Genomic DNA, 12607 nt, shown 5'->3' on the forward strand with positions numbered 1-12607 from the left:
TGTCAGCCACTTGGCTCAGAAGAAAAGGGAGAAAAAAAAGAAAGAAAAAAAAATTTTTTAATTAAAAAATTATTAAAATTAAAGAAATAAAAAAGTAATAGAAAAAAAAGGGAGCAACTAAACCAATAAATAAATCCACCAGTGATAACAAGCGTTAAAAACTATACTAAGGTAAACATAAAAATCAGAAACAAGTCATTCGCAGAGAGCAAACCCCAAGTCTACAGTTGCTTCCAAAGTCTACCACCTCAATTTTGGGATGATTTGTTGTCTATTCAGGTATTCCATAGATGCAGGGTACCTCAAGTTGATTGTGGGGATTTTATCTGCTGCTCCTGAGGCTGCTGGGAGAAATTTCCCTTTCTCTTCTTTGTTCGCACAGCTTCTGGGGTTCAGCTTTGAATTTGGCCCCACCTCTGCATGTAGGTCACCCTCAGGTTTCTGTTCCTGCCCAGAGAGGACGGAGTTAAAGCAGTGGCTGATTATGGGGCTCTGGCTCACTGAGGCCGGGGGTGGGGGGGAGGGACGCATACAGTGGTTGTAGTTGGAATGTGGGGCGAGCCTGCAGCAGCAGAGGCCAATGTGATGTTGCACCAGCCTGAGGTGTGCCATGTGTTCTCCCAGGGAAGTTGTCCCTAGATCATGAGACCCTGGCAGTGGCAGGCTGCACAGGCTCCCGGGAGGAGGCATGTGGATAGTGACCTGTGCTTGCACACAGGATTATTGGTGGCTGCAGCAGCAGTGTTAGCATTTCATGCCCAGCTGTGCTGTCCACGCTGATAGCCACGGCTTGCGCCCGTCTACGGAGCTCATTTAGGCAGTGTTCTGAATCCCCTCTCCTCGCGCACCCCGAAACAATGGTCTCTTGCCTCTTAGGCAGTTCCAGACTTTTTCCCGGACTCCCTCCCATCTAACTGTGGCACACTAGCCCCCTTCAGGCTGTGTTCACGTAGCCAACCCTACTCCTCTCCCTGTGATCTGATCTCGGAGGCCCGAGCCTCAGCTTCCAGCGTCTCAGGCTGGTGAGTGCTGGTTGGCACCAATCCTCTGTGTGGAAATCTCTCCGCTTTGCTGTCTGCACCCCTGTTGCTGCGCTCTTCTCCGTGGCTCTGAAGCTTCCCCCCTGTCCACCCCCAGTCTCCGCCAGTGAAGCGGCTTCCTAGTGTGTGAAAACTTTTCCTCCTTCACAGCTCCCATCCCTATTCTTTTGTCTCTGTTTTTTCTTTTTCCTTACTCAGGTACATGGGGAGCCTCTTGCCTTTTGGGAGGTCTGAGGTCTTCTGCCAGCATTCAGTAGGCGTTCTGTAGGAGCTGTTCCACATGTAGATGTATTTTTGATGTATTTGTGGGGAGGAAGGTGATCTCCACATCTTACTCCTCCGCCATCTTGAAGGTCTCCCCTCCCTGTGTAGTATTTTTAAAGTGTATTTATTTTTAGATAATTCTTTTTCATTGTGGGATTAACTCGTTGAATTCTTACACTCTTCTGCCTATGCTGCAAAATATTCTCTGGGAAGTGCTGGTTTAGAGGATCTCTAACTTTTCTCATCATTTCATAGTGCATGGCTGGTGTTTAGTGTGGACTCAGACTCTGCCAGATTTTACAGATCCTGGGCCAGACCACTTTCACCTGGGGCTACAGCAGTCCCACTCCTCAGCAACGTGTTGAAATGAGTCCTCCTAGTGGGCAACAGGTGACATGACGAATTGAACGACTAGTAAAAGAAGGCTGGGGGGTTTATCTGATGGTTTTGGATTCTTTTCCATTTACCCAAACAAAATGATGATACAAATGTCACTCATAGAAGAGCCACCCTCTGTTTTTTTTTTTCCTGGTTTTTAAGAAGTCTAAAATTTTCAAAACTGTACTTCAGTTCCAGGAGCTGCAGTTTACCATTTTCCCAACACTTCCATAACCAGACTCATCACACAGCAGCAGGGTTGTGTGCTCCCACAGTATGTGTCACACCGTGTTGCGATGATCTGTTTCCATATCTGTCTCCCGCAACTGGACTGAGGAACCTCTCACTCATCTTCAAACCTCCTTGGTCTCTCCCGATGCTGGCACCTTCCTCAGGATGGGGGTGCTCAGGAAATAGGTGTTGAATGAAAGGAGGGAATACATACATAAATAAATAAATATTCTTATGGTCAAAATGGAACAAGGTGGGTTGGAAAATAATGCAGGTAGAAGGAAGTAAGATTTCCTATAGATTTGGGAAGAACTTTATTTGTGTGTGCAAATAGTAAGTATTGTATCCTACCAATTTGAAACACACTCTACCATAAGACATACTTTGTTGTTAGGAAAGGGGGCATGAGAGCGTGGACCCACCACATAGTTCAACTTTCTGAAAAATTTCAAACACTCTGCTGGATAATCGTGCCAAGAAGCCCCTCCCTGATGGTCTATTCCTCAGTCTCTTCCCTTTTTGGCCACCCAGTCAAAGGCCTTCTTTATGGACACACTATTTTGGTTTTCTTGAATTCTACAGTGATGTTCCCGAGACTCATGGGAGACACTCCCCAGGTGCCTGCTGACCCACTCCATTCCAGGAATGAATCAGGGGACTGAAAACTCAGCCAGATCCCTCATCCAGTGAAAAGTTAAAATCAAAGCACCCTAACAATTCCAAAAACAACTAAATCCAAAACTACCTCTAAAAATAAACAACTCCAGAGCTCAGGGTGCTGGTTATTAGCCATGATCGCTCAGCTCCCCGCCCACCCTCTGCTCTCTGCTTTGTGGTTGGGGTCATTCACCTCCTTTGCCAGCGAGGGCTTTGCTCCTCCCTGTGTGCCTGGGTTCCCTTCAGTATTGCCGTAGCAACTGGCCTTCACCCTGAGAGCCCCAGTCGGTTCCGGAAGCTGCAGTTTACCATTTTCCCAACACTTCCATAAGCAGCCTCATCACGCCCCTTCCTCTAGCACCAGCTGGCAGCAGAGTTCTGCATCCAGTTCCCAGGCCCGCCTTCAAGTTCCTGGGGGCACCTGGGGAATGCCACCCCCCCACACACCAGAGGGCTACCCTCAGCCATGTGGGGCCCCCAACCTCTTCCCTTGTTCCCTCTGCCCTTGGGCTGGTAGCTGCTTCTTATAGTTAGAATCTTCATGATATCTCATTATCACTTTTTTTCCCATTAAAATCTCCAATAGCTGGATAGCACTTCCTTATAGTAAATCCTTTTTGTTAAAATAACTAGTATAGTGTCTCTCTTGATTGGATCCTGACTGATGAACTAAATAATTATAATACTTAATAATTCTGAAAATAAACCTGAAAATAAAATAACTAAAAATAGTGAATAGAAAAAAAATTGAATGACAAAGACAAAACTGAAAAGAAATAACTGAGAATAAGTAACTCTGAAAATAACTCAGAAACTAGCTCAAAAATTCTGAAACTAAAAAATTCAAAATATAACGTTCAAAAATGCAACAACTGAAAGTAAAATAATTTAAAACCAAATAACTAAGAAATAAAAACCCCAAATAATAACTGAATGTAAAAATAACACAGAATCTAAAATAAGTGAAAATAAATTACTGTGAATATAAATAACTCTAAAACCAAATAACTAGCGGAAAAAACCCAAATTAAGACAGCTATTTTATTCTGAAAATAAAGGAATTCAAAAACTTCCAGTGAGTTTTTACTATTCAAATAAGTAACTGTAAAATAAATAATTCAAAAATGCCAATAACTAATAATAGAATAACCATGAAAATAAATAACTCAGATATTAACAACTGAAAAGACAGATAATTAAAAATGAATAATTCTAAAGCTAATTTGGAAATATATAACTATTAAAACAAAGTAACTATAAATAACTGAAAATAAATAACTCAAAAACTAAGTAACTTTAAAGACAAAATAATTATAAACAGCTAACTTTAAAGCTATAAGATTAAATAACCAGAAAACTAAAAACAAATGAAAATTAACTAATAAAACTAAAAATAAATAACCGAAGATAACTGAAACTAAAAACTAACGAGTCTAAACGTAAGAAGTTAACCTGTAACCAACCCTCGCTAAAAGGAAACAATCCTGGAACAAAGTAACAAAAGTATCACATTAACATTCCTGTGGGGATTAAGGGAGGTGAACACAGGGCTGCCATGTGGAGTCTGAGCAGCTCTGATCTGAGGTGCTCAACCTAGCTCCCCACTTCCACCCCAGCAGAAATTTGGCAATGTCTGAAGGCATTTTTGATTGTCATAATTTGGGTGAGTGGATGGGGGGGTGTTACAGGCATCTAGTGGGCAGAGGCCAGAGATGCTCCCAAACATCCTACAAGGCACAAGAAGTACCAACAACGAAGTATCCAGCCTGCAAAGTCAAAAGTGCCGACATTGAGAAACCCTGCGCTCAGCTCTCCAACACTGGATTATGCTAACCTCCAAAAGGCGCGTGTGCCGAGTAGCTCGAGGTTCTCCGCGGGGTTCGCAACCAAGCCGGCTGCGCTTGCGCAGGCGTGACTCTAATGGCGCAAGGTTCTCCACGGGCTCTGCGCCAAGTCCCTGCGCAGGAGTGCGTCAGCACCTGCAGGTTCTCCACGGGGTCTGCGAGCGGCGCTGCAGCGGGAGGGGTGGGCTCCGCGGGCGGATGGCGACCGCTCCTTAGGCTCCGGCAAGATGGTCCTGTTGCACTCGGGCAGGGCAGCGGATCTCCAGGTTCCAAGGCCCCTTTGCTGCTTCTGCTTAAGGGCGGGCCGGTCTCTGCATCCACAGCAGCGGCTCCTGGGAATGCAGGAGGCCGGGGAGGCTGGGTTGTCTGGGACGAGTGTCAGTTCTCTGCGGAGGGCGGCCTCAGGCCCCCTTCCCGCGCCCGCACTGCCTCTGCTCGAAAACCGGTCTCCCCACTGGGGTCGAGCAAGCCAGCGGACATCCCAGGGCTCTCCTCAGTTTTGTTTGTGGCCCTGAAATTCCAAGAAGAAAGTCAGAGGAGCAGTGGCTAACAAGTTCGCTTACTTTTCTTTCCGTTTCACACTCACGTGTCCTCTTCGCCGCCCTCTTTCTCTCCCTGGATGCTTTCTCCCGTTTCCTGAACAGACTTGGAGGTTTCATAACTGTCGTCCAACTGGCAAAGCCCCGACAGCTGGAAGGGAAGGGACAGAGGTGTAATGCTGCGGTTGGGTGGGGGGCGGGTCCGGTCCACACGGCGATTCCCGCTGGCAGGGCGGGGCCGCCCCAGCTTTCCTATGGGGCCACTCAGGTCCTCAGCAAGAGACCCTAATTTTGGCCAGAAACCAGGGGATCGCTAAGGAGCCGGGGATGCGGGGCCTGCTGGGCTGGGGGTCTGAGCCACTTTGCAGATCCAGTGACCTCAGCTTCCTGGATTAGGCCGAGTCCTTAATGGGTGAGAATCATGTAAAGGAGGGAGAGGGAAGGAGGAGAGGAAGAGGGGGCAGGAGAAGCTGATGAACAGGAATGAGGGAAAATATGAAAGAGGTAAGAAGAAAAGAAATTTACACTCAGAGCACTGCTCTCCTTTTCAGTATCTTCTGCACCTTCACAATTGTCAAAGGTTTCCATGGAGATAAACTCCCTGCTGGAGCAACCTTGGGGAAAGAAAAGGAAGAATTTGGCTGGCCGTGGGGGAGAGGGTGCGGGAGGACAGGCCACGCAGCCTATGGCAGGACGGAATGGGCAGCACCGGTCTCCAGGAACCCATTCTCGCCATCTCTCCCTCCTCTCCCAGGACTGCACTGCTTCACCTGGGCCGGGAGGAGGGGGCCTGTGATCTCCAGGTTCCCTTTTCCAGCTCAAAATTCTGTAACTGTGAGAAGACATGTCCACGTGGTGTTCACAGTCCTACCTCCTTGTCCTCCAAGAAAACAGTCATTGTCTTTTTGTGCTTGACGACCTTCCTGCCTTCCCTCCTTCCCGCCCTCCTTTCTTCCTTCCCTCCTTCTCTCCCCTGATTACTGCCCATTTCCCATTTCCTTGGCAGCCTCTGCCAAAAGTCACTGCTCTCCCCGTGGGAAAATCAGAGGGAGAGGAAGTACATCCTGCCTCTCTTGCCACTGAATGATTAACTTACCAATTAGCCACACCATTGTGCACCTGTTCTGTGCCAGGGCTGTTAAAGACACTGGGGAGGAACAGCAAATCCCACCAAATACTGAGCCTGCTGTATGTCTGCTGGGATGTCAGGCATTTGTCAAAAGTTAAGCCTCACACAACTGTAAGGACCTTAGCCCTTGGCCTGTAAACACTGCAGTCGAAATCTACACATTTATACTTTTTTTCTTTCTTTCTTTTTTTTTTGGTGCCGTGCCAATCAGCTTGTGGGATCTTAGTTCCCCGATCAGAGATTGAACCCAGGCCCTCGCAGTGAGAGCGTGGAGTCCTAACCACTGGACCGCCGGGGAATTCCCTACACATTACTACTCTAAAGACGGGATCTCTGTCCCCACAATTCTCCCAAGTCAGCTTAGGGAGGCGAGCATCTGCAGAAAGATCTTGATCTGAGGGAGCCCCAGGTTGAGCGTCAGCTGAGTCCAGTCCATCCTGCAGGAATCTGAGCACAGGAGGGTTTCAGTTTCGGTGAGAATTCAGGGGGAGGGGCCTTGTGGGGCGCAGGAGTAAGCGGAAGTAGCCTGCAGTTGGGGTTGGGGGCACAGTATCTCTGGGAGCAGGCATCCAGCAAGAGGGAGCTCCCGACCTGCCGCCCAGAGGCCCCCCCAGCTGCGCTCGGGGCATGGGGTACTCCCCGGAGCAGGGCCGTGAGGGCTGTGCGAGCACGACAGGGAGCCGCCGGGCAGCCGCTTCCTGGAGGCCTCCAGAGACGCCGCGGGACGACGCAGGGGCAAAGCCTGGTTTAACTCCTGCTCCTGGAACGTGGTGGGGCGACCGGAGGGAGCGCGGAGGAGAAAGTAGCTTTGGGAGGCGCCTCCCACCGCCCTCCTCCAGGTGTGACTGCGGGGCACCCGCAGTAACCCCCAGAGACGCCTCTTTAGGGCGGCCATCCCGCGTGGGTCCCCTTGGACCAGGAGCAGACAGTGAGGACGGAGGGATGGCGGTCTTGCTGGAAAGCTCTTAGGGAGGGACAGAGCAGGAGCTGTTGCGCCCTTGACCAGCCCCTGCGTGGATAGAAGAGCTGCGTCTGCAGGGGCCGTGGCCTCAGTGCCCCAGGCAATGCCCGGTGCCAGGGGCCCCAGAGCCGCCCGCTGGGAGGAGCCCGGGGTGGTAGCGGGGCTGGGCGGCAACCTGGGAACTGAAAGACGTGAGGACGAGGTCCAGACATTCCTCGAGGTAAGTTAAATGATGACCTGGTGCCGGGGCTGCTTTCCCCTCTCTCCTGTGGACCCTGCAGGTTGGGGAGTGTGAGGGGGCCTCAGCCAGGCACAGGGCTGGCACAGAGGGGCCCTCGCACACTTGGCCACGCGTTGACTGCATTATTTCAGGGTCATCCAGGCCATCATCCCCTGCCTCCAGGTACGGATTTGCCTGGGCTGGAAAGAGGACCAATCCTCCGAGCACAGTCAAGACCCAGACGCACCTCCCTGCTGGGGCCGGCGGTGCACATGGGCTCCTCGGCTCCTGGTACCACAGGTGAGGGTGGGGGCCGCCTGGGGCCCCACAGGCCTCCAGTTTAGTCTAGGGCAGGGTTTTCCATACTCCTTAGAGTGTGACCCAGGGATGGGCAAATTTTACATCCCAACGCAGTGTACACACAGAAATACATTCACAGAATTAAAACCAACGTTTGTGGAACCATATTGTGCTTATGGTGTGTGATGTCCTCATCTATTCTGTTCTGTTCTTTCTAGTCTATTCGTTTGTTGTGTTCTTTTATTCTATTCTATTCTATCCTGGAGACAGAGGAGGAGAGGGGCTGTGGGAGGCGGCGGGGTCACCCACAGTCTCCTCACAGGACCCTTCGAGGAAGAGTTTCTTCTGAGGCAAACTGCATCTGCCCTGGGTGAGCCCTCATGTGTCTCCCCCATGGGCCCCGGGCTCTTGGCAGCAGAGACAATACCCTGTTCACCCAGTATCCCTCATGGCTCCTGGAAGAAATCCAGAATTCTTAGAACCCGCAAGTCTTGGAGAACGTCCCTCAGTCAAAGCCCCCCAGTTGTGCAGGGGAGGAAAGTGCAGCTCACGGCAGTCTTTTGCTGTATCTTTGTCATTTCCGTATTTAATCCCTGCCTCCTGGATTCACTGGCCATGGGCTCTGTGGTACTAAAATCTTAGATACTAAGTCTTAGGTTTTATGGAGGTGGCAGCACTGAGGGGACCCCAGATTCTGGGTCTGGCAGGTCACAGGCACCTGAGTGAATGAGAGGCCCATTGCCTGGGGTAGGAGCAGGGGCTTTGGAGTCAGTCAGACCTGAGTGCAGTTTTGACTTTGTCTCTCACTCACTGGCTGTGTGATCTTGGGTAAGCCACTTAACCTCTCTGAGCATCAGTTTCCTTGTTTCTAAAATGGGGATAATAATACCTATTTTGCAGTGTTGATGTAATGTTAGCAAAAATGTTTGTAAAGTAAAATGGAATTTAATAAATAACACTCATTATTATTATTGTTAATAGTAATTATGATAATACTAAAGAGAAGGTCTCAGAACCGCTCTGGGAACTCCAAGTGTGCTATTATTACTCACATTTTGGGGATATTTGTCTGCCATTTTCTTCATCCTCATAAACATCTGGGGGAGGAAACATTATAAAGTTAAAAAATGACTTTAACGGGAAGCAGAGTGCACACACACAGCAGAAAAACTGAACTGAACATACAGACCCTTGACAAATAGTTAATTTGATTATAGCAAAACTTCGAGTGATAGTTGCATTCTTGGAAAATGAGCAGAATGACCCTGGTACCAGCCCAAGGTCCAGCAGTGTGTTGGGAAGGTATACCCTGAGTCTCTGGGGCATTCCCAGTCCATGTAGAGAATAAGCGTAGAGTGTTGGTGGAGAAGGACAGGAAGAATAGGAAAGGTGGGCCATGAAAATTCATGCTGATGACAGGGTGTATTCTCTTTTTCCTCAGTGGATGACCTTCATAGCATACACCACATAAATCCTAAAATATTTAGGGAATTTAGTTTCAGTTGGCACCTAGTGTTTAAAATCCTTCCATGGTGGCGCAGTGGTTAAGAATCTGCCTGCCAATGCAGGGGACACGGGTTCTAGCCCTGGTCCGGGAAGATCCCACATGCCACGGAACAACTAAGCCTGTGCGCCACAACTATTGAGCCTGCGCTCTAGAGCCCACGAGCCACAACTACTGAGCCCATGTGCCACAACTACTGAAGCCCACGCACCTAGAGCCCATGCTCCACAACAAGAGAAGCCACCACAACTAGAGAAAGCCTGCACGCAGCAACGAAGACCCAAGTGCAGCCATAAATAAATAAATAAATAAATAAATAAATAAATAAATATATTTTTAAAATGAAATTTATTAACATGTGAGCCCATTAGTGAGTTTAAACTATCCTCTTCAGAATACATGTTTCTGGTAAACTATAGACTTTGAAGATAAAATTGTGGATTTTCCCTTGCTGTCCACTAGGTGGCACAAAGGGACAACTGTAGATCCTGCTAGTTCAGAGACCGCTCTTAGCCCATAGATTTCAAAGGGGCAAACTATTTCTATTTTCTTTCAAACTAGAGTTTCCTTTGTTCCTCTTTTCCTTTAAAAGAACTATCTCTGTTATATGAACTAAAGTACATCATTTTCACCTGGGGTTGGGGGAATGGAGAAGTAATGCGTTAAGCCCCTGGGGCTTTCCTTCCCTTCCCTGGAGGAACAGACATGGGTAACTAGTTGCTATTTAATATGCTAGCAGCAATCTAGGCACCAGCCTAAGAACTTCATCTAATTCTCACAGCAAGACTATACAGTATTGCTTCCATTTTGTAAAATAATTAATGAAAAGAATTTAAGCACAAAGAAGTTAAGTAATTCATCCAGAAACATGGAGCTGAAGTCTGTAAGCCCTCAGCGCTTTGGCCCTTAACTGTGTGCTATGCTGCTGAGCTCTTTCTCTGCCTTCTAGGAGTCAGCCAGTGGGCTCATGTTCTGCCTAATTCATCCCAGTAGCTCTCCAGGGCTCACGACAGGTGAGATCTCCAGGATGCTTCCACAGGTACTAGGCTGGATTAGGACCTTTTGCTTGGTGCCCCAGAGTGTAAACTTGGATGTCTAGGCTGGTCTATATTTCAAGTGTCCATTTCCTTTGCATACCTGTCTCTGGCCAAGAGGAAAGGAATCACTCCTAAACATTCAATTAATTGCTTTCAGATTCCACATATTCTCACAGCACTTTTTTTTTTTTTTAGTGCATTTTTTGTTGTCAAAGTCCCTGCCAGCTTCTAGAGCAGTCCGAGCTTGCCATCTTAGACTTTCAGGGCTGCTAGGAGCTGGGGTCAAAGAAACTTCACAATTGGGAAACTATCACCTAGCTCAGCAACCAGCTGCCCTCTGATGTGTCTAGCTGGTTTTAGCCAAAGCCTTGCCCATTTCATCAGAGGTTTAATGAGAATGTTTCCATAAGACTAAAATATAAAGCCCCCCAGGCAAAGGAAACAGTTGTCACGCTTGAGGAAGTCATTGATCCTGATTATCATGAGGTGGCCAGGCTGCTACCTAATAGAGGCAGAGAAGAACGCATCTGGTGATCCACTGGGACGTCTCCCAGTGCATACTCCCCTGCCCTGCTGTAACTGTAAGCAAAAGAACAATAGCTAGACAAGAGTCTGGGACACCCACTACTCATGCCACCAGCAGAAGTGCCAGATGAAGGGGAAGGGGATATAGAATGAGTGGGAGGGAGATGATGGCTTAAAGGTACAACCCAAGTGCAACTGCAGCAGCAGGTGGCAGACATAGATTTAAGTTAAGTAGGACACTTACTATGTCCACTGGTGGAAATGTCCCCCTTGGGAACCAAGACCTCCAGACCCACTGAGGCTGAAGTTGCAGGAATGGGAGGACAGATTCCCTATGTGGGTCACTAGTAGTGTGATAATGAATAAGGTCACAACTCATTCAACCTTTTGGCTCCCAGATTCATATTTTCTGCTTACTGGGGTCCTGGTGCCATAAAGTGGCCGTTGGTTTAAGGTATATCCTGCATCCTAAGGTTAGCACCCCAACCCCTCAGTCTCAGGTCCAAACTGCTGCTCACCCTTGCCTTCAAGAGGCTACTCCATGGCTCTATCAGGTCGGCAGCTTCTGAATATGTGGTAGGACCAGTGGGTTGGTCCTGCAGTCACATGCCCATGGCTGTTCCTCTTTTGCCACAGAGTGAGTCCCCCAATCAAAACAATGTTCTATCCTTGGACAGTGTTGCAGACTGAGGCACTGAAGGCAGGAAAGGCACATGTGTCAATCCCGTTCAGCGTGAATCACTGTACTTTCCAGCTTGGAGGATCTGATGAAATCAACTATTCTCTTCAAGGAACAGTATCCAACTGAGGGCTCGGCATGGATCTCTGTGCTGGCAGGTTGGACAGTCAACAGTGGCAGTATCTAGATTGGTCTTGACGGCAGGGAGCCCATGCTGCTAGGCCCGTGCACAGCCTCCCATTCTGCTGCCAAAGCTTCTCCATGTATGAGCCCACTGTCCACATACTGGGTTGCCAAGGAAGAAGCTGGCTGACACCTCCTGGCCAAGTCATCTAGTCAGCTTGGTTCTTTGGTAACTTCTCTGCAATGGATGTTCTCTGGGGGGCATTAAAGTGTAGCACAAAGATCCTTACATTTTGAGCTCGTGTCCATAGGTCTATGTGCCTCTTCCCTAGTCAGATTATGTTGTAATTTGATGCTGGTTATTGTTCTAGAAGGGGATTGGGAAGGGGGTGGGGATGTATCCTGAGGAGGGCAAGCATTGTCTTGTACAGTAAGTCCCCTACATACGAACGAGTTTCGTTCTGAGAGTGTGTTCATAAGTCCAATTTGTTCGTAAGTCCAACAAAGTTAGCCTAGGTACGCAACTAACACAATCGGCTATACAGTACTGTACTGTTATAGGTTTATAATACTTTTCACACAAATAATACATACAAAACAAACACAAAAAATAAAACATTTTTAATCTTACGGTACAGTACCTTGAAAAGTACAGTAGTACAGCACAACAGCTGGCATACAGGGGCTGGCACTGAGTGAGCAGGCAAGAAGAGTTACTGACTGGAGGGGGGAGAGGAGGTGGGGGATGGTAGAGCTGAAGAATCGTCAGCAACAGGAGACGGAGGGCGAGCTGCACTTTCAGTCACGCCTGACGTTGATGGCACAGGTTCCGGTTCCTTGCTGGATTCAATTCTATCTACACTCTTGAAAAAACAGGTCCAGTGATATCTGGGTAGTAGCTCTTTTTTTCTCATCATAGGTGACACGGTAGCACTGGATTGCATTCTGAACGGCTGCTGCAACCTTCGTGTACCATTCTACATTCAGGTCCTTTGCCTCAAAAACTAACAGTGCCTCCTCAGATAAAGAAAATCTTGCCATTTCCTGCGTCGTGAATCTCTTCCGTTCTTCAGTTACTTCTTCTTCCTCTTGTCGCTCCACTCTCTCAATTATTTTCACTTTCTTTTCCATTGGTATCGCTTGGTGCTTCTTAGCAGTACCAACTACATCACTGCT

General features: G+C 48.2%; 1 protein-coding gene across 1 annotated transcript in view; it reads right to left on the reverse strand.

The window, feature by feature from the left end:
• Window positions 1-4802: 4802 nt before the first annotated feature.
• MCF2L2 (MCF.2 cell line derived transforming sequence-like 2) overlaps window positions 4803-12607 on the reverse strand; it is a 219612-nt gene continuing 211807 nt past the window's right edge. Inside the window, exons 26-28 of the mRNA XM_079921832.1 lie at window positions 8616-8660; window positions 5001-5104; window positions 4803-4925 (exon numbers count right to left, since the gene is read on the reverse strand). Of these exons, the coding sequence (XP_079777958.1) occupies window positions 5070-5104; window positions 8616-8660 (80 nt within the window). The 3' untranslated portion in view covers window positions 4803-4925; window positions 5001-5069. The remainder of the gene's footprint in view (window positions 4926-5000; window positions 5105-8615; window positions 8661-12607) is intronic.

The sequence above is a fragment of the Stenella coeruleoalba genome, assembly GCF_951394435.1.
Source record: "Stenella coeruleoalba genome assembly, chromosome: 5".
Taxonomy (NCBI): Eukaryota; Metazoa; Chordata; class Mammalia; order Artiodactyla; family Delphinidae; genus Stenella; species Stenella coeruleoalba.